Source organism: Annulohypoxylon truncatum (genome assembly GCF_022578515.1).
Source record: "Annulohypoxylon truncatum strain CBS 140777 unplaced genomic scaffold F4807scaffold_3, whole genome shotgun sequence".
Taxonomy (NCBI): Eukaryota; Fungi; Ascomycota; class Sordariomycetes; order Xylariales; family Hypoxylaceae; genus Annulohypoxylon; species Annulohypoxylon truncatum.
The window spans coordinates 838,236-859,068 of NW_025953789.1; the positions used below are offsets into that span (position 1 = coordinate 838,236).

General features: G+C 48.6%; 8 protein-coding genes across 8 annotated transcripts; 4 read left to right on the forward strand and 4 right to left on the reverse strand.

The window, feature by feature from the left end:
- Positions 1–330: 330 nt before the first annotated feature.
- On the forward strand, positions 331–1,727 carry F4807DRAFT_409333 (Pam17-domain-containing protein). The gene is made up of 2 exons (XM_047996524.1): positions 331–1,263; positions 1,367–1,727. The coding sequence occupies exons 1-2, from the start codon at positions 603–605 to the stop codon at positions 1,465–1,467; spliced, it is 762 nt and encodes a 253-aa protein (XP_047858360.1). The 5' UTR covers positions 331–602; the 3' UTR covers positions 1,468–1,727.
- F4807DRAFT_409335 (adenylyltransferase) lies at positions 1,728–3,273 on the reverse strand. The gene has a single exon (XM_047996525.1). It carries the CDS (start codon positions 3,220–3,222, stop codon positions 1,756–1,758), a length of 1,467 nt encoding a protein of 488 aa, XP_047858361.1. The 5' UTR covers positions 3,223–3,273; the 3' UTR covers positions 1,728–1,755.
- Positions 3,274–3,513: 240 nt separating this feature from the next.
- Positions 3,514–4,991, reverse strand: F4807DRAFT_409337 (uncharacterized protein). Its single transcript, XM_047996526.1, has 2 exons — positions 4,307–4,991; positions 3,514–4,256 (listed from the first exon to the last, which is right to left on the reverse strand). The coding sequence occupies exons 1-2, from the start codon at positions 4,391–4,393 to the stop codon at positions 3,840–3,842; spliced, it is 504 nt and encodes a 167-aa protein (XP_047858362.1). The 5' UTR covers positions 4,394–4,991; the 3' UTR covers positions 3,514–3,839.
- Positions 4,992–6,356, forward strand: F4807DRAFT_409338 (uncharacterized protein). The gene is made up of 3 exons (XM_047996527.1): positions 4,992–5,594; positions 5,657–5,723; positions 5,794–6,356. The coding sequence occupies exons 1-3, from the start codon at positions 5,073–5,075 to the stop codon at positions 6,273–6,275; spliced, it is 1,071 nt and encodes a 356-aa protein (XP_047858363.1). The 5' UTR covers positions 4,992–5,072; the 3' UTR covers positions 6,276–6,356.
- A 1,525-nt stretch (positions 6,357–7,881) lies between these two features.
- Positions 7,882–10,654, forward strand: F4807DRAFT_202375 (helix-loop-helix DNA-binding domain-containing protein). The gene is made up of 2 exons (XM_047993821.1): positions 7,882–9,001; positions 9,060–10,654. Exons 1-2 carry the CDS (start codon positions 8,411–8,413, stop codon positions 10,518–10,520), a joined length of 2,052 nt encoding a protein of 683 aa, XP_047858364.1. The 5' UTR covers positions 7,882–8,410; the 3' UTR covers positions 10,521–10,654.
- Positions 10,655–11,148: 494 nt separating this feature from the next.
- On the forward strand, positions 11,149–13,925 carry F4807DRAFT_202381 (Man1-Src1p-C-terminal domain-containing protein). The gene is made up of 2 exons (XM_047993822.1): positions 11,149–13,056; positions 13,178–13,925. Exons 1-2 carry the CDS (start codon positions 11,546–11,548, stop codon positions 13,761–13,763), a joined length of 2,097 nt encoding a protein of 698 aa, XP_047858365.1. The 5' UTR covers positions 11,149–11,545; the 3' UTR covers positions 13,764–13,925.
- Positions 13,926–15,730: 1,805 nt separating this feature from the next.
- Positions 15,731–18,380, reverse strand: F4807DRAFT_202423 (uncharacterized protein). Its single transcript, XM_047993824.1, has one exon. The coding sequence runs from the start codon at positions 18,041–18,043 to the stop codon at positions 15,845–15,847; it is 2,199 nt and encodes a 732-aa protein (XP_047858366.1). The 5' UTR covers positions 18,044–18,380; the 3' UTR covers positions 15,731–15,844.
- Positions 18,245–19,225, reverse strand: F4807DRAFT_202433 (uncharacterized protein). Its single transcript, XM_047993825.1, has 2 exons — positions 18,755–19,225; positions 18,245–18,644 (listed from the first exon to the last, which is right to left on the reverse strand). Exons 1-2 carry the CDS (start codon positions 19,040–19,042, stop codon positions 18,447–18,449), a joined length of 486 nt encoding a protein of 161 aa, XP_047858367.1. The 5' UTR covers positions 19,043–19,225; the 3' UTR covers positions 18,245–18,446.
- Positions 19,226–20,833: the final 1,608 nt, after the last annotated feature.

Genomic DNA, 20,833 nt, shown 5'->3' on the forward strand with positions numbered 1-20,833 from the left:
AAAGGTAGTATCTGGTCAGTGGTGTCTTAGACGAATGATAACTTAGCGAGTACTTGTCAAATTCAAGGTTAGAATATTCTTTCATTTCATAAAACAGAAGCCTGAGGAAACCAACCAAAAAAAAATCGTTCAAACTCGTGTGGGAAGTATCACGATAAAATATTTGAGGAAGATCGGTTGAGAAGCAATGACTAATATGCTATGGGAAGCTAGAATCCATGGGCTAGTGGATGAGTCATCAAGGGGTGGTACCTAGTTCTGCCCACCATATGTAAACTTAGCAGTGTACACACTCTAGGTGCAACACTTAGAAAATACAACCACCTTTGGCCCATATGCGCCTATATTCATTTATCCAAAATACGAAAGTGCATTAATCGGAGTCTATCGAAGTGGCCCAAGCTTTAACGGCTAAAAAGCCCCACAGTGGCTCGAGCTTTGAGAATCCTCTTCGACTTAGCCGACGTCAAGCTTCGATATTTAGCTTCCGACAGATCTTCAAGCGACAACCAAAAAAATTAAATCTCCACTCCTAAAAAAAAACGCTCCCTCATTTCATCCAACCGTCGTAAAAAGAAATTGGCGGACGACCAACCGATGAGATGTTGACTCCAGCAACGACAGCGACGCGCGTCGGCGCCCGTTGCCTCAATCTGCAGGTCGCATTCGCGAGAGGGGCAACCTGCCCCTACTCTTCGCTGGCCTCGTCGATGACGCAGCGACAATGCGCCGCCCGCACCACGAAGCAATTCTCCTCCGCCCCCATCAAGACGCAATCGATTACCCGAAGGCCGACAACAGCAGCTGCGCGCATGCAGTGCCAATTCGCCGCAGCCCGGCGCCACGCCTCGACCACGGCCTCTACTACCTCGTCATCGTCGGCCCCGACCCCAGAACCGCCAACGGCGGCTCTCGACTGGAACACGTTCTTCCGGCTGCGCAAGACGCGGCGACGGTTCCAGCTCGTCAGCGGGATCTTCACGATGGCGGTCGGCGGGTCGGCGGGCGCGCTGCTGCTCGTGAACATGGACATGGACTGGCTGCTGACCAAGGTGCCGATGGACCCGTTCTTCGCGCTGGGGATCATGACGCTGAGCTTCGCGGGCCTCGGCTGGCTCGCCGGCCCGAGCCTGGGCTCCGCGCTCTTCTACGCCTTCAAGCGCGGCGTCAAGAAGCCCATGGCCGTCAAGGAGTCCGAGTTCTTCGCGCGCATCAAGAAGAACAGGGTCGATCCTAGCAACAGCTCCCTCAGCGGGAATGCTGGTGAGTTCCATTTGTCATTTCTTCAGATTCCCCGGGATTCTATCTAGGTCATGTTGGAAAGAATTGGGATTTGCTAATAAGATCGTGTTGCGTGCTTTTATAGTTCCCGATTTCTACGGTGAGAAGATTTCCAGTGTGGCGGGTTACAGACAGTGGCTCAAGGACCAAAGAGCTTTCAACAAGAAGCGCACGAGCTTCGTCTGAGGGGCAAGATTCGCGAGGGTCTCTGGAGATAGGCTAGGGAGGATGAACGAGAATGTAAGGAAGGAAACGTATAACTCACGTGCCTTCGCACTCTTACGGGTTTATTGGCTTGTTACCGAGAAGGTACATCTCACCGTGAAAAGCAAAGCTACGGAAATGAATGGGCTGGCGTTCGGTGCCGGTACTCTCCCTCCTATGTATCAACAGCAGGAACGGGTATGATTTGGAATGGAATCTCTCTTCCGTATTTGGTCTTGAATTGTTATATTCATCGTGGGGCATACCAGATTATGTGAAAGGCATTGTCTTGTCGACTTCGTGTTTCCAGGCAAGCATGCCTCCTTTGATGTCGCCCACGAAGCGTGCTCCATCCCTATCTAAGCCCATCTCCTTTAATCTCTGGGTTACTAACTGTGAGTCGTTTCCTACCCGACAGACGACATATATGGGCGCATCGGCTGGGAGTGATTCTGGGATATATTCTGGCCTTGAACTATCGTTGTTGGTTGTCGACTTATTACGTGATTGCAACGATGAGAATGGCACATTTATCGCGCCTGGTATGCTGCCAATATTAAAATGTTCCCGTTCTCGGACATCCAGTAGCAAATGTTTCTTATCAGGCTGTTTTGCTAAAATATCGTTGTACTCTGTAACAGTGATTCTTTCTTCGGGCTTCAATACATTGACTGGCGAAGTCACCCCACAGAACTGGACGTAATCTAACGACCCAGATTTAAGTTCTTTCAGAGTCAAGGCCGAGTCAGAAGAACAAGCAAAACAGTTGGGTCTTCGGCTCCTCATCCTAATAGATCGGAATGGCGTAGCAGAAGTAGCCGAGAACAGAAGTAGACTTGGGTTGGCCGGCTCTTTCGATATCGAACTTGCTTCTTTCCCAATTCCGGCAGCAATCAGTTTGATAGCTTCGAGAGCTTGTAATACACCCATCACACCTACGATTGGCCCTAGAATACCACCTTCGCCGCAGCTAACTACACTGTCGGCGGGAGGTGGCTTAGGAAAGACACAGCGGTAGCATGGGCCGCCATCTGTGGCCCCTTGAGCTGCTGGTGGGTTATTTAAGACGATCAGCTGTCCGTCTGTCCGTAGAGCAGACGCAGAGACAAGCGTCTTCCGCAGCAAGACACAGATGTCAGATATTAGGTACCTGGATGTCGGGTGATCTGTGCAGTCGAGAACCAAGTCGTACTTGGAAACGATGCTCTCAGCATTCTGGGGTGTGAGATGTTCCCGATGGGGGATGTACGTCACTTCCGGATTGAGCCCATGGCAGTACTCGACTAAGCTGTCCACCTTCGTCATACCAACCCTCGAAGTGCTATGTGCGATCTGGCGATGCAGGTTTGAGATTTCGACGGTGTCTCCATCGACGACTCCAAGCGTGCCGACTCCCGCGCCAGCTAAGTATGCAGCAGCTGGACATCCTAGGCCTCCAGCGCCGACTATTAATACGGCACTGGACTTGAGATTTAGTTGGCCTTTAATACCGACCGTAGGCAGAATAAGCTGACGACCATAACGGGAATACTCCTCCTCTTTCAGAGGCCATTTCCAATCGAGTGGCGTTCCAGCAGATTGGTTAGGGTCCGCTACTGAGTCGAACCCCTGCTCTGTATTCGCATCACGAGTTGACGACTCGAGCTCAGCCAGTTGCCTTCGCAGATCCTGTAGTTCTCTTTCAGCCTGCGCGATCTTGTCCCGGAGCTGCTCGGCTTTATTAGATATTGGGTCCATTCCGGTAAGGGAGGAAAGGTGACGGTGTTGAGGCTGACGATATGTATAAGGCAAATTCCCAAGACGGCAAGCAGATGCTACCCGAGGGGCCGAGTAGTTGCAGGTACCGGACTAGTCACATAATGCGATTATCCGTGCCCCCACTCATCGATTAATCCTTGTAAGCCACATGTTGAATACCTAGGTACTTAAGGTAGGACAAAAAGTGGCGTACATGATACGGGGTATAAGATCTAGCTGTGAGATTCACTCGTAAACTTTCGTATCTTCACCATACAACTTCTAGATAATAAACTAACTACCGTCAGCCCTCTCATAGAACGGATCGCCCACTCGTTGAATGAATCAAAAATATTTAGGTCTTGTTTATGCAAAGCCCGTTTGACTTGTGACTCTATGATCTATTTAATCTATTCAGTCATTTCACAATGGCGGACCGTACGATAATACAAATTATTATATTTATAAGATCATTCCCCGGACAAAGGCCTGCCTGAAACGCTAGAAAAAATACCGATCATTCCAAAAAGAAACCCAAACACTTCTTCTCTTCCCAATCCTGTAAACAATACAATAGTTACAACCAAGCGACGGCCTGTCTTAGTTCATCAACACCACTACGGGCGGCCTTGTCCCTCGGCGGCTGGGTGGTATTTCGACATTTCAAAGTTACCATTACCATTGGCCGAAAGTCCAGCATTCCTATTGTGATACATAACATCGAATGTATTAGGATCATTAGCCGTATACACACTTCGAACACCACCTAGGTGTTTTCTACCTTTACCAGTACAGGTAGTTGTCGTTCCCGGTATAAGTGGATGGTGAAGCCATTGAGTGGGACCATCAGGACTCAGAGCCGATCCGGGGGTCGTAAGCGCGAGTTTCTCTCCATTTCCGAAGGGAGATGGGTATTTCCGGCCCGGCTGCCTTCCTGGGGGCAAACCTGCCTGTTGCGCTCTGGCGTCCCTTGCGTACATCCATGTGGCAGAATTTGGGTTCTTCTCGTGGTAGGGAACTCCATTAAAGTCGTACTGGCTCTGTGTTAGAGAACGGTTCGTATAAAGAATGTACAAGTACATACGTAAGAGGAATTTGTGGGCGTACGTCTGGCGGGAGTATGACCTGGTGGAGCTGAGTTGGAGCTCCTGGAATTGGATGCTGTAGCCATTTTGTAACGGTTCTGCGGACTTCTCTAGAGGGAGGTGGGTAATGCAATTGAACCAAGGTAAGAAAATTGAAATTCACAGGAGATCGATAGGATTGACTAATGATTCAATACGCCTAGTTAATCTGAGCGGCTGTGCCCAGCTTATATTCTTTGCCATCATAGTATGTTATGGTTCTGGTGAGGGTATGGATCACTCTGAGGGGTCAAACTCCCTGGTATCCAGGCTAATGATAGATCCAAATGGATGCATTATGTCCAACTGAAACCATGGTGGAAACGCCAACAAAAGGATGTTGGGTGTGTTCACAGGCCTCGCGGTGTGACCCAGAGGAAGGTTCTTCTAGCATAGGTAACTTTCAATATTCAGCCTTGCCGTAGAATTCTTCATATCAAATTATGCAAGGGTTTATTTGATTGGCTATCCGTGTTTGCATATGAGATTCTGTTGGTTGTATACCTAGGTAGGTATATGACCCAGGCGGCTGTGAAGACAAGGAACCGGCGCTTACACAAGTGTAAGCGGCCGCAAAGGGGACCGCATCCACCTTCGGCGGCTAAGAAGCGCTTTCTACCCTGTGCCTGGCTGTACCCAAGCGTAAGCAAATCTCTACTTCGCCTCAGAGGCATCCATGAAGTGTTGGTTTTGTAGGCAATTTATATAGGTAGCAATGTCTCCCTTATGATTTGCTCAATTCGCATGATTCACTTATCAGTACCCCGCATCCGCCCGGTTTGCACATCTTTACACTCACAACAGACCAATATCTACCTGAACACTATCAGTCGCCAACCTTTGATCCCTCAAGACTTCACTCTCTACTATCATATCTTAAAACACAGGCCCTTCATTCCAATCGGTCTCTCTCATCTCCCCCGCAGCAGGCCAGATATCAAAATGGAAGTCGATTTAAAGAAATTCGAAGACCATGAGTTGTTACAAGATTTTGACCGACCCATTTACAATATGCTCAAGGCTACTCTCCAGTATCCAGCCGATCCAAAATCGATTGGCGCCAAGCTTGCTGGTGACATCACATTTATGTGTAGGACACCAATGCTAGATGGTAGCCCCGCCGACACCTGTTCCATGTGGACGGTGATCATTCAATTGTCCCGCTATATTCCGCCAGATCATCCATGGCAAGACAGTCTGGTCCAAGCAGTAGACAATCTTCGCCAACAAGAAGGTCCCATATCTGATGTGAGTCACTTTGTCAACCTACCATCTCATACATGACATCCAGTCTAATGAGAACGTAAAAGCAATATAAATATGCATTATGGAAAAATCTGCCCGAACTTGCGCTATGCATGAGAGAAGAATGGAACGGTATGAAACAGAGGTCTCCTCTTGTTTGAGCCTAGAAATTTTCGCTAATAATAACATTTCTTCTGATTAGAGATTCCAACGGAGATTAACGAAGAAGGGTTTTCCAAAGAGCAGATGGAGGAGTTGATGGAAGACTTCGTCCGATGGAAAAATCAAAACTCGTTTGCCGCTCGGCTTACGGGACCGTCATTTGCTCCCTGGCTGACTCTCCCCATCTGGCAACTCCGGGAAGCTCTCGAAACGCCGCCGGCGAAAGGAGCTCGGCAGGAATGCCGGGTATGGGTGGCGTGCGAGTGGATACTCCGCTGCGCGGAAATAATCTTTGAGGATATGAACTCAGATGAGGAGCCGAACAATGCTTTCCAGACGGGCTCGCTTTGTGGCGAAGATATCCCTCAATTTAGCATCAAGCGGTGGGAGTTTTGGAAGAAACGGCTTGGTGAGATCGCCGCCGATGCTGAGAGCCTGAAGCTCGAGGGTCCTATCCTTGAGCGGATATCAGACACCGTTATGAGAATGGAGACTGTTCAAAAGGAGATGACTAAGAACTAAAGGGCAATATGTATTACTTAGCAAGCGAACGTGTTTTATATCTTTTAAACGGTTAGAGGTAATAATAGACTTGTGAACATATTTAGAGTACACATATTGTGATTCTCACGTATTGTATGGTCAACAACCCTTGAAGAGATATCTACACATTAATCAACCAAGCAGTTAAGTAACTATAACTGCTTCATCACATTTACACTTACTATTTAGTGTAGGTAGTTCAACTTACTGTGTAGGTACCTAGGTTGTTAGCCAACCAAAAAACTTATGAGTTTACTAAGAGGTGGGTTGAATAGCCCTGTGTTGCGGTTCTTCGCGTGCTATCTAATAACTTACTGCCGGCACCACCACTTTAGTAGCTGTCAACCAATTCCATTCCGTCTAATTCTTCAAATATGATTATATTTTCCAGCTTCGCGTCATCGTAATTTTACATGTCTCCTTGTCTGATGCTGCACATGTGCTTAAACAGACTGGATGAAGTATTTACCAATTACCGAGTACCGAAAGGGAGTTTGCAGTAGATCTCCTGCGAAAAACGGACGATCTAGGATCTGATCTGCTTGGGCTGCTTGGGCAAGCCGGTCGAAGAACCGAACCACTCCTCGGTTCCCGGTTTCCTGCCCTTTGTGGATAGTCAAGCACCACCGACCCCCAACTTAGCACGGATGGGTGTGGTTCTGTATTTACGAGCCTCTTACGGGAAGACATCAGCTGGATGTGCACCGGATGTGAAAAATGCAGAGGGTGTAGAGAAGGCTTCGCGGGGAACTCACCCGCCACCATCTAGCTCAGAAGAGCTATAGTAGCTACCTAGGTATATATATGCATACATGCCGTTCCATCGAAGTAATATCCGCTGCAGCTATGCGATATTCCAAACCTCTACACTGCGGAGCAGAACGGGACCAGCTGGAAAATTCGTTTCTTTTACGTACTACGAACATGCCCCCTAAGGGTCCCTAGGAAAAGCGGCCGAACGGTGGAGTTTAAGGGTCTTTAAAGCAGAAAAATTTAGGTCCTAGCTGCCTAGGTACTTAGTTCACCAACCCGAATTTCAAGCAATGTCAAGCTAAACGCCACCGAGTCAGACCATCAGAATTCGTAAAGGAGCCGTGAGACAATCCTTGCGTGTTAATGTGCAACCCGTGACGTTTTCTATGTATCTCGTGGAGGATGGAGGATGGTAAAGAAAAGAAGAGAACAACTGTGTATACGGGTGTATATATAGATATATAAACCGTTGCCGTTGGATGCATTGCGTTTTGTGCTACGAATACTGTAACATTTCGGCCCTAGCAGTTCCTACCTACTAGGTACCTAAGTAGGAATGTGTGATGCTGTATTTACAAAGCGAGGAGCGGGGAGCGACGTCTGAAAGTTCTGGGCCCTGACCTTGTAGGTGCATGTCTGGCGCTGAGACCGTCACCTGCTCCTGCTGCTCCAGCTAACCTACTAGCTAACCTTAGAGAGAAAATAACCCCATCTGGACTAACCATTTTAACGCGAAGACCCCACCTCTAGAACCCTGTACATCGTGCTGTCCAGTGAATTCGTCCCAATGCGAACTTCCCCCCACCATCTTCTCGCATACTCGCAGTCCTGTCCTCGCTCGCATTTTTCTAGAGTTCGCCGTCGGGGGCCAAAGACTTGCTGTTATTCAAAGAGTTATGCTGGGTTAAATGAAATTTCATATTCATAATCCTACGATTTTGCGACCGCGCCTAGTCGTTAGCTTCTCTTTCTAACCTGGTCTGCCTGGTCTGCGACTACATACCTACTATAGTAAATAGCACGTAGTAGGTCGCTTGCGAGTCTTTCCTAGTGGGCTTTCGGCAGAAACCGCCAACTCCCCTTCCCGCCCACGATTTTCCTCCCTCTCCCAGAGATGCTTTGATCAGGTCCTTCGATACGTTTCACGCTGCGCGATCGCAGTATCAACGACAGCTACCATAGCGACGTACTATCAGGCAGTCAAGGACATTGGTAGAATATAGAATAATCATTTTGGGCATCTTGGCTTTCCACCGAAAATAACTACAAATTTTGCGATTGCGATTTCGATCTAGATCTTGGCGACAAATACAAGTTATTGCTTTTTTGGGAAAACGGGTTAACGACCGTCAATTCTAGATATGGCCATGATGGACCCGGGCGCTTGGAACGGGCAAGACCAGACACTGTCTTCGGCAGGCGAGGATGACTTCCAACAATTTCTTGAGATGGGAGGGATGTCTAATCTGGGCGACGGCTTGCAATTCGATTTCCAAGACTTCGGAAACAACAATGGTGCTTCGTTGATGCACCAGCAACACGGCGATTCCATAGACACTCCCATGAGTAATTCGAACGTTCCGACAATCATCGCAAGAAACGACATAGGACAGCAGAACCAGATGTCCCCAATGACATCTGCTCAGAGTCACTCGGGGATACCGTCGCAAATGATGCCTCCGCATCATACGTCCTCTGATCCTATCTCCGAGATAGATGCGCAAATTCAGTTTCTACAGCAGCAGAGGCTTCAGCAGCAAAGGAGACAGCTTGCAGAGCAACAGAGGCAGTTTCACGAACAACAAGCAGCTTTCTACGCTCAGCAGAGAAACATGGTGCCGCCAACCCCGCAGAGCCTCGAGATACAGGCCGCGAATCAATTTTACGCTCAACAAGACCAGGCGCATTCCTCCGGCATGTTCGATGCATATCATCTCAAGGAGCAGCAGGATGTAAGTTGATCCCTCCAGTTCAAGGCTTGGAAGGCTTAATTCACTAACCATCTAGTAGATGGCATTTACGCCGCTGGTCTCTCCTGCGGTGACCCCCCTCGAACCTCACTTTCCAGTAGATCCTGGATTTGCTCACTCGGGGCCCTACTTCAGTCCCTTGACATCTCCCGCGCTACACGCCCAGAATGAGTCGACGACCTTTGATCACAGAAACTCAGGTCACACCACTAATTCACCCATGGAAATGGAAATAGAAGTCGAACCCTCACCAGCTACCAATAGCACGGCGAATTTGTCGAAGAAAGTCCGCAAGAACAATGCCACTAAGGCAAGAAAACCAAATGTTAGACAGTCGCCAATCACGAAACCTCAAAGAAGGAAAACCGCTTCAACCCCTGTAATGAATGCCCAGGCACTAAGTGAGCTGACTGAAACTCTGACCGAGAGCTCGGAACACCCATCAAAACCAAAATCGGACTCGGCGGCGTCGACAGAGGAGTCAGAGAATGCTTCGGTGTCTCCAGAAGCTCTTTCCGATATGCCACCTCCACCTCTTCCTCCGCCCCGCTCAGCTAGACAGTCTCCGTACATCCAGCCACATACGAACCAGACCAACGGTAATGCGGCACCTTTAGCATTGCCGGGCTCTCTGGCCGGTAAACCGTCGCCCGCGACACCAGCCTCGCTATTCAGGATTTCACCTAAGAGCAAATCGGCTGACTTGAATAATCCCGAACAAAGTGGCTCAGAACATATAGAAAGCTTCGAGCTTCCCGAATCTGTTAATTTCTCCAAACCTAATCTACCATCGCTCGATACTCGACAACCAACGAAATCACCGGCCGAAGTCGAGACGGCAAAGACATCTAATTTCCAACCCCTTCCATCTCCGGTTCTCCCCAAGCCTACGCACTCGGCAACAGCATCAGCAACTCAAAGTCCTCAACTCACCCCTAAATCTGGAACGCCTAACCCGAGAAAAACACCGCTCATAGCCCCGAGAGGGCCCAAGAAAAGGACGAGCGTCAGTTCAGTATCACCAGCTCTTCGACCAAAAATATCGCCAAACATCAAACCACTGCTCCCAGGAACCCCTGGTTTATCTGCCGAAGATTCTGCTTCAAGACTACTAGCATCTAAGTCGAATTATCAGAATATATTAGAGGGCAATACCGTGCCCGGGGTTTCGTACCCGAGTGAACTATCTACCAATCTAACCTCAAAACGGACGTCACATAAGATAGCAGAACAAGGCCGTCGGAATCGCATCAACTCGGCACTCCAGGAGATCGCGACGTTGCTGCCGAAGAGCGTAACTAAGGACCTGAGCGAGGGTGACGGAGAAGGCGGGAATGGAGACAAGAAAGACGGCAAACAGTCCAACACACCGAACAGCAAAGCGAGCACGGTGGAGTTGGCAATCGTATACATCAAACAACTACAACAAGAAATAGCGGAAGCGAATCAGAGAGCAGACGAAGCCGAAAAGAAGCTCGGAGAGAAAGCAACGGTGAGTTGACATTAGCGGAAAGGTCAATGCCGAGAGCCATGGCTATTATTACTAAAAGTTGGTATGTTGGTTTGTTTTTATCTTACTGGCGCGCCGGCTTGTCGCTTTGAAAGGAAGCACCTTACGAGACAGCATAGTCATGGGAGGAATATCATATGAACCATCCCTAGCCAGTTCCAGCCTAATGAAATCTACGAAGATGTATTGTCATATAATTAGGAAATGTAGAATTGCATATCATCAAGGCGGAAGGCGGTTATATTGTCAGCGTGAAGCATCATGACCTATGAATCAGGAACACTGGGAAGCAAAAGCGTTGTATTGTATTTATGCGGTACTTGTCGCGATATGGGACGTTCGGTATGGATGGTGGCAATACCCAGCTGGAAATACAACTCATTTTATTAGATGCCATCTCTCCAATCAACCTCTCCCTTCTGGTGATGGTGCCTAACAAGTATTTAATTACTAGGGCTATGATTGGTTGAGGAGAAACGTGGAGGTTGCCAACCTGAAGAGGTACCTAAGTATTTCCCGATAATCTTCCGTTGTTGGAACTTACACCTGCCTGACCTGCCTTCGGCCAACGGTGGAGCCATAATTTGATGTAACAGTGACCTTCTTAGTTCAGTTTTCTGTTGCCACTGCAACCGGATTTCCACTTGAACTCTTTCATCAACACAATCAATTTATCCCCCCCACCTTAATACCTTTTTCACCATTGCGCGTATTTTTCTTTTAGTTTCAACAATCGCATCGCCAAATCTGCCGTTGGTAGATTTGTACGGTGGGCTAAGTATACGTCCTAATTTCAAAATTTGACGTCATTGAAGACTGCGTCATTGCGCCCCAGTCTATTCTACGTGGCCAAGACGGACGTGTCTAGCTGTGCTTATCAGGCATTGCTCAATACAGACCTCGGGTGCCTAGTTTGCATAAGGGCAAGAAAAATCTGGCAATTTTACGTCCCCCAGTATTTAACAACATTGCTCGCACACGTTTGAGGACGCGCGATCATCCATCAACTACCCACGATGTCCGATTTAGAGAGCCTCGATTATCTACAGCCGGGATTCGACGCGAGAACCCTAACGGTCCCGCGCATACGGTCAATTCTGGTTGCCCACAATGTTCCGTATTCTTCTAGTGCGAAGAAGAGTCAACTGGTCGAAATTTTCAATGAACAGGTTCTTCCCCAGTCTCAGAAGATTCTAGCTGCTCGTGCACGAGCAAAGCGTTCAAGCAAAGGAATCGTCGACGCAGAGTCACAAAGCAGCAGCAATCCCTTTGAAGAACATGAAGAGCTTGCACCGCGCCCTGTCACTCGCCGATCAAGATCACCAAGAAAAGCGTCGACCAGAATCAAGACCGAAGAGCCTGAAGATCTGCCAATGCCCCCACGATCAGCTAGTCCCACAAAACGAAAGTCGCGAGCCTCAAGCCGCCCCGTACAAGCCTCAGATACAGACACTGCTCCGGAACATGACGGCCATAGGATTATGAGTAAAGTCCGACGACCTGCGCCTAAGATCAAGAAAGAAGATTCCGAAGAAGGTCTCTTCCGACGCACTTCCGACGTCTTTACCAACGACAACCCATTTCAGAGTGGCAGTTCCCCGTCAGCTGTAGACCGGACCCCAAGTGTTCGTAGAAGAACAGGGGGCGGGGACAAACCTCGGAGTACGAGTAGTGGCACACGACGACGAACAGAGGTTCATACTGCTCCTGCGCCTGTCCTTGCTCCTAAGGAAGAGCGCTTCAGCATGCCTAGGAGTTTTGGCCCTCCGATAGTCCAAAAGGTGCCCCTAAAGTCCGTGGAACCGCCTATGATCGAAGCTGGAGAGGAATTTACTCCAGAAGAGCAGCTTCAACTCTCCGCTGAGGAAGCGGAGCATGGAGATTCCTCGATCGCCTATACTCGACAACCTCGCCAGCCGAGCGGGACTGGCTGGGGTACAATATTGTCTGTACTATCCGTCACGCTTCTAGCTATCTATGGCGGGTGGTATCGACAGGAGAAGATTGCCGTGGGTTACTGCGGAGTCGGCCAAGCTGGAAGCTCGATTCCTAACGAGATTGAAACGCCAGAATGGGCGCTATCAGTCCTCCCACCCGTAATCACGATTCCGCAATCTCTCATAGACTCTGTTACGCCAGAGTGCGAACCTTGCCCTCTCCATGCTTACTGTTATACCGACTTCTCTGTTCGGTGCGAGCAGGACTATATTCTCAAGCCTCACCCTCTAGCTTTATGGGGTATCGTCCCTCTACCGCCTACTTGCGAACCTGACGGTGCAAGGGTTCGTCGAGTCCAAGCTGTCGCGGATAAAGCAATCGAAGAGCTCCGTGAACAAACCGCCAAGTATGAATGTGGCGAACCAATCAACGAGGAAGGAGAAAAACTGGAAACGCCGGCAGTCGAGCAACAGGCATTGAAGGATATTATCAACAAGAAGAGAAGTAAGAAGATGAACAACCAAGAATTCGAAGACCTCTGGGGTGCTGCGCTTGGTGAGATTAAGACGAGAGAGGAGGTACAGGTTGAGTAAGTACTATTCCATGAACAGCCCGTCTTCTCTTCCCTTTCTCTGAGAGAGGTTGAGTGTATAACATGTTTAAATAAAGTCTGACTGTTCGACTAACCAGAGCTCCTCCGGCAACCATAGAACCACCGATTCCGGAGGTATTTCAAACACCTACCTCACGTCCACCTCTCTCGCTCGAATTTCACTCACCTGCGCCCTCCGACGGTCAGTCCGGCTCGGCGTGGCAAGATATCGACTCCATATTAGTGCTGTGATAGCCTTTATCTTGACAGCCATCTACGCACGATACCGGTATAGAGCCATCCGAGCGGCCGCTGCTCAAGTTCCAGCATTGGTCGATCTCGTGCTCGAGAGATTGGCGAACCAGAAGCAACTGGGAGACGAGGATCTCGATGATCCATGGCTATTTCTTCCGAACCTACGCGACGATGTCTTGAGATCGGTCCATTCGCTTTCGGAGCGCGAGAAGATTTGGCAGCGAGTTCGAGCTGTCGTCGAGCAGAACAGCAACGTCCGAACTGGCCAGCGCGAGGGTCGCAGCGGCGAGATGGGAAGAGCTTGGGAGTGGATCGGCCCTACCGCGGGCGACCCCAGCAGCAGGCGACGGAGAAGCAATCGCGCCTCATACGGACCGGATACCAGCGTGGATTCGCCGGCAGGAGATGGACACCATCAAAAGTGGGAGGAGCCTCGACCGATTTACTAGGTCTTAGGTAACTAGGAAAGGGTGTCTGACAATGTGCGCGCGCGTGTCTAATGGGGGATTGGGAGGCGACGGCGGGGATTAGTTCATCGGCAGGCGTTCAGGATTTGGGTTATTCCCCCTTACGCGGCTTTGCTCTTTTCACAGACAGGACAGGACAGGACAGCTATGCGCAATCAATAATTCCATGGCATACTTTTGTTTTTATTAACTTCCTTTTTTTCTTTTCTTTTGTTAAACAAACAAACAGTGTACGGATAAACTTGTCTAATACGTCACACTACACCATTACTTGCGATTTTCCTTTCTATTTTGGCTACCCTCGTTCAGGACCCAGGTGGTTTGTGTTTGGGTTTGGGTTTTGGTTTGGGGTTATTGCTGAATTGTATTGCCGAGACTTTGGCCTGGTGACTTGGCTTAGGTGATGACGATGACGCGGAATTTTCGTCTTGTTTCGTTTCGAAACGTGTGCTTTTTTTATGTTTTATGTAGGTGGGCAGGGTGGATGGAGGTCTACACCGCACACCGCTGTCCGTGTACTTTGTAGGATGAACCAATCGATCAGTTAAGCAATCATTTAGCTGCCTACCTAGTGATGAGGGTCGCTGGCGTTTCATCGATTTAATCAATTTTGTTCTTAATTTGCGACGACGCTTTGCTTCTTGTTTTTCGCTTCTAATGATGACGCTGTTAATACGTAACTTATGTAGGTGCTTACTGCTAGTTAGGTGTTATTAATAGTTGTCTTTTTTTCTATTTTTCTTCCCCGTGCCACCATTATTCATGCCCCATGTAGGTTAGGTATGCACTCTTTCGCTGACGCGTTAGGGGTGGTGGATGGGGATGGGGACGGGGACGGAGCGGGAAGGGTGATAGGATGGTTTTAAATATAGACTTGGCTTCTTACGCCTCGCCGACGCCAAGAAAATCTAGGTTTCTTAATGCTTATGGAACTTTTGTCTGCCTGTCGCGTTCAACTTAGCTAGCCAGGGGTGAGGGTATTTCGAGCATCGATGAATTGAATTGGAAAGGTATCATTTAAAGGATGGAAATATGACCTTGGAATATTGGTGGGTTAGATTGGGTTAAATTGTCAGAATAGAAAGCGATCACTACTGATACCAAGTTCACGTAAAGCTTTAAGTTGAAATTTGTACAATGGATTCTTTCTACCCGCACTACTCAGACTATAGACAGCGAGGCTTCGCTTCCTCATTCCACTCTCCCGCGAAGAGTCGGTTGTAGGTAGATACACGCCGTAGGCCTAAATAGATACAGATCCCCTCATTAGATCAACGACAACTCAACTCGACTCTTACAACGTGATTTGACTAGACACTACATCCTCTCTTTTCTTTTCTTCTCTCCTCTCCTCTCCTCTCCTTTCCTCTTCTTCCTCTCTCACTAGCTAGTTAGACACTCGAATACAATCCAAATACAGAATAAATTTTGATAAAAAAAAATCAGAACACGGCGTTTCGTGGGGGCCATTCGCCGCCTCGCCCCGGTGGAGGTTCGACGGGATCTAGGTGGTATCATGCAAAGAACGTGCGCGGGGAAAAGGGGGCAGCCGAACAGCAGAAAAATAGTTAAAATGTAAATGTTATCAACGATGTGTCGAAAATAAAAGACCAGAGCGCCTTATTCCGAAGGGACGCCCAACGTCCAAAGCGATGATGATTATACAGCATGCTGTAAATATAAAAAAGACGAATGCAAAGATAATGATATATCCAAACGTGTGAAAAATGACCGACAGCTGCGCCTTTTCCAAAATGCGGAGGATACAATTGTGTATGTATCGTCGTGTATGCGTAGATTAATGCTGCACCAAGGCAGCTTTTGATGAATAACATCTGAACGAAGGAACTCTGTTTTACTTCTGATCGACCCCTTCTTCTCTGTGGTCATGGTGATGGCCCCGTCTATTCCGCGGCGTGGCCCCCATGTTTAAATACAGGACTTTTACTCCGTTGATGAGAATTGGGTATAAGCGAGAGTCATAAAATGGTATTATCGTAACGGAATCATTAATGTGTCGAATAGGACGAAAGAGAACGGTAAGCTGAGAATGCCGGAGACACTTATTTGTACGTATGATTATTGTCTCCCAAGTTCAACCAACTCAAGTCGTTTGACTTGGATGCCATAGCCAACTGCGGTTGCGATGACAGGCCACTCGGAGCTTGGTTTGTGTTAGGCGGGCCAAGTCCTGTCTGGTAGATGCTCTGGCTATAATTACTGCTGGGTGCTCGCTCCGTTCCCATTTTCTTCTTCGCCATCGTTGGATCCCAACTTTCGGTAACACTGGCCGGGATACCGCTCGAATAACCTGAGGACGACGCGTTGGAATTGGACCGTTCTATTTGGCCAGACATCCCCTCTCCTATCATCGGGTTATATTGTGCAACCGTTGGACTGGCTGAGTGGACGCGATTTAGTTCTGCTCGCCCTTCAACGACTTGTAATGGAGGGACTGTAGCCGAGTCTTGCGTCATACGATTTCTATCGGAGTATACCGAACTCGGCTCGGAGGCGCCTGTCTCACGGCGTGAATTGCTGTTTCCGAATCCTAGAACAGATAACGCGCTACCACCAGACCAATATCTATTCCAGCCAGAACTTCTCCTTTCCCCGTCTCGATTAACTGCAGGTCTGGGACGAGGCTTAGGATCGTTCGTAGTCGCCGCGAAAGAGACTCCCTTCTCATCGCTGACGATGAATTGAGGTTCCGGAGTCACCTGGGGCTGTGGCCGGCTTATGGTGCTCTTCAATTGCTGTTTGCTGAAGATGCTGCTGAGAGAGCTGCGTTTCGTGTCGTTACTCGTCTTGCGCTGGATGGCAGGCTTTTGGACCTTGCCCATCAAGATGGCCATTGATGAGAAAGATCCAGCCGAGTCCTGCGGAGCATGTCCTCGGAACTGGCCGCCTGAGGCCTTACCCAGTTCTGGGCTGAAGAAATCCTTCTCATCCGGTATTCCGCTAGCTCTCCGTGCATGACCCGCTTCCACGAAATTCTGCCTTCTTCGGAGGTGCTTAATCCAGAATAATAAGGCCATCAGGATAATGGCAAAGCCGAAGATAGTACCCAACACTACGCCTAGAAGGGTCGTTGGAGCTAGTGTACCGCTGCCACTATCCGAAGTGGTAGGGGCGGCAGCCGCCGCAGTAATGGCGGGAGTAGGGATATCAGATGAGCTAGCTGTGGACGTAGGAGTGGCGCTTGATACTGAAGATGATGTTGATGACGATGACTCGATAGAAAAGACCCCCTTCTGCTGTCCAAATACGGCTGTCGCGTTCTTCCAACCATTCTCTCTCGCATTAAACATGCACAATATCTCGTCTTCGTTGCCACCAGACATTACCACCAAGCCGTCCGAATTAGTAGCTATCGAGTATTCAGTTCTCGTTTTCTGCGGTGCCAGCGTGGAATTGTATGCCGGCCAGTCCGCGACGGTGAGCGCTCGTCTTTCGATATCATCATTATCTCTTCGAGTTGAACCAGTTGTCGTAACAGGAGCTGCGTTCGCTACGGGAGCCGCACCCGCATTTAGTAGCATTGTCCTATTGACAGCATTAGGCGAGACAGTGAGGTCGAATGTGTAGAGGTGTTTACTGCCATCATCGCCGGGTATGATAGCAGCCTTAATTGATGTGGAGTTTTTCGGTAACGGTTCAGCCAGCGTTATTCCTGAATCCGCCCAAGAAGCAGCCGGGTCAAACAGCATCACTTTCGTGTTAGTAGGGTTACCGCCGATCAGTACCGCCTGTGTTTCCGACCACGGGAGAAGAATCGGTGCAACTCCTGGAGGCGAAAGAGTGGACTGAAAAGCCAATACCGAATGAGGTTCGGATGCTGCGACCGTAAAGGTCTGCGACGACAGATTGGGCTGTCCATCGGTTGATCCGGAATATATCAAAATCGAATCGCTGCTGTTGAGATACGTTGCGCTATGCCATGTTCGATTTTGCGTTACCGGCACTTGCGGAGTTATAGTCTCCCATTTTCCGGTAAAATATGTATATTTTTGAAGGCCTGGATAATCAGTTGAACTTGATTGTCCACCCACGACATAAAAGCCAGCCGTCGAGGAATCCTTCGGTGTCGAGCCGACGCAGACGGCACCTTCAACTGCCTGACCACCAGGTAGTTTTTTCCATTCGGCACCGTCTTTCAAAGCTAACGATTCGAATCCCGCACCCGAGTAAGAATAGAGGGTGTTGTTGAAGAGGACGCTGCAAGCGCCCGTCAATGACACCGGTGGTTTAGGTAACGACATGGTGAAAGATAAATCTCTTCAACCCCAAGACGACGACTCTAAATGAGTGAGTGACAACAGTACCAAATAATGTGGCCTCCAAACTATCGCTGCCTATCACAAGGTCATGGTCAGCTGCTGGAAAGGTAAGACAAATCTGCACAATGTCGGAATCGTTGATCGATGTCGTGGCAAGATAATAGAGGCGCAGCGCTTTGTCAGTAATAGCAATCGAAGACAGTAAGCAACGCTAGTAAAACCAGACAGCGGTCCGTAGGATTTGTTTGATGAATGGCTGCTAGAGCAATCCGAGGCCGAAAAAAAGTTGCCGTCGAGAGTATCTGATAGTTGTCTGGGAGTTGTTTGCAACTGAGCAAACCTGACTCTCGAAGCAACAGGGCCGGCCCACGTAGGACAAGATGATCTACAGAAACAAAACTCGGTAGTTGTTTTTCAGAAAAGGAGATGTTTCCGTCTTCGATTGAGATTGACAGAGTGGACGAAAGGTGGGAACGGTCGATCGTTCTCCTTGACAGGCGTGGTGTCGCAGGATGTAAAACCAAGCAAACCACCGATACACGCCCCGAATGCTTTGCCTAAAGGTGTAGCCCTGCTCCGTATACTACGTAGTATCTGGCGTCAGCTCTAGTAAGTAAAAATATTTCGGGATGCGCCGCAATATAGGGATATCATACATTAAACACGGAAGGAGTGGGAAGAGGGTTTACACACAAAGATCGAAGGCGTGAGGTTTAGACGACCAGCGATCGAGAAACACTGACGAGAAATCCTGTCGAATAGAGGAGACGAAGGAAGACAAGGAAAGAATACCGCAGCGACGGGAATGGGTCCAAAGGAAAGGCAAGCTGCAGCAAGAGAGAGTGCAGGGTCAGTGGGAAATGAGAGGTAGAGAGTGAGAGAGAGAAGGCGCTGTAAACGTATGAGAGGACTCAGAGGAGGGTACAAACAGAGTGATCGAGCACACATCGACGAGGAGGACAAGAATACGACCTGGGGCATAGACCAGGGGACCTTGGCAGCAGTTTGTGGATCGCCATCTCTGCGCCGAATGGGAGGAGGGTAATCGTCAGGGGCCGAAGATAGCGTCAGGTACCTTAAACGACCAAAGTACGTCCGAGCTAGTTGCCAACAGCGCCCAATCCGGTAAGAGATGCAACGAGATGCAAGGTACCCATCCGGGATCGTAGTACATGCAATTACCCTGTGGCTGGGCATGTAAAGGCTACTACGCAGTACCATACTTAGTGGGCTTGGTACGACGTAGGGTTACTAGCAGGAAAAGGGGCAGACCTCTCGCCATCCTTGCTGATTCCCTCTGATACCACCATGAGCAGCCATGAGCAGCCATGAGGTGGAGAGACTTTCTCGCGTGGTTGCGGGTCGAAGGTCAACGTGTTTAGATGAGAATGCGAGCTGATATTCCTCCGTCGCTCCGTTTATCTCGTCTATCTTTGATTCATCTCCTCATCTTCCGATGACATACACTATGGCTAATTGCTAAATGATCATGAGGGTATGTTATGCACCCCTTTATGTAAGTAATGCGATGAGAAGCATATCGAAAAAATCTGGTCTGGAGTGCCAGTCCAATTTTACCCGTCAATACGACGAGTTGGAGGTTGGGGGCTGTGCGAGCGAGAAAGTGACTGGACGAAACGAAGGACAGAATTGTCCAATCGAACGGGAACATCGTAAAATGATCTTTGGATAGGCTGTTTCCAGTACGTACATGTAGGCGATAATTAGTGTGCGCCTGGACACCCACACTTTGCCTATTAAGGCTTGAACGCGACGGGCACTAACCACTAAAAGAAGGCAAATATATTGTGAAACGGCTACCCCACTAGGTCCCGAACTCATAAACGGCGTAAGTTTGGTTAATGTGAAGAACGCAAGTCCTTAGCGTGTGAGATTCAATTGGTCATTGTGTAGTATCAGACGGAAATCGCTACTGATCAATTGGTCGTCTTCGAGTTCGTACCTGCTATTGTGCAGTTCGCTATTGCTTGAACGGCATTAGCATCGTCGGCATTCAGCAGAATAGGCATGTACGATCGTATAACCCCACTACTTCCAGCGTATTCGATTGTTCAATGTTGATGCCTTAATCCAAACTAAGCGAACGGATGGATGATCACTTTCAACCAACTTTGATGTTTAGTGTTAATGACGGTCGAAATCCGCCGAACTGGATTCGGACCCGAATACCGAACTGAAGGCAAAATAATGGCAAAAAAGAAATCGTGCCTAGAAAGGGCAGTCCTAAGCTGCTTCAGAATTATTATTTCTATCGTCATCGCTCATTTTGTTTGTCACGTTTGCTTGAAGAAAATCCTACGAAACATGCGACAGCTCTCATCTCATAATGAGGCGTTGCATCTCCTTCCAACATACAAACTAGAGTTAGCTACCTACCTCAGTTACGCTGATTACTATCACTGCTATTTTTATAGTATGTTAGCTGCCTACCTGTGTCTAAATGTGTGAATGGGCAGTTTACGTGGTCAGCTAGTTTAAGTATTACAATAGAATATTATTTTGGGTTTTGCAAAGGAACGACCTTCTTTATTCAAGATTCTTTAGGTAGATTGTTAGACTCTTCGGTGTACTGAATGATCACAAGCGGCCCGACTCGGAACCCTACAACATTAAAATGTCTTTCCAACATCGTCGCGAATGAGCAACGGCCCAATCCCCGGCTGACAACGGTCGTGAGTACGGCCAATTTTAAAGGTCGCTCAATGTCGTCATCCCGTTTATTACCTTCCCACCGCATAAGAGATCTGTGCT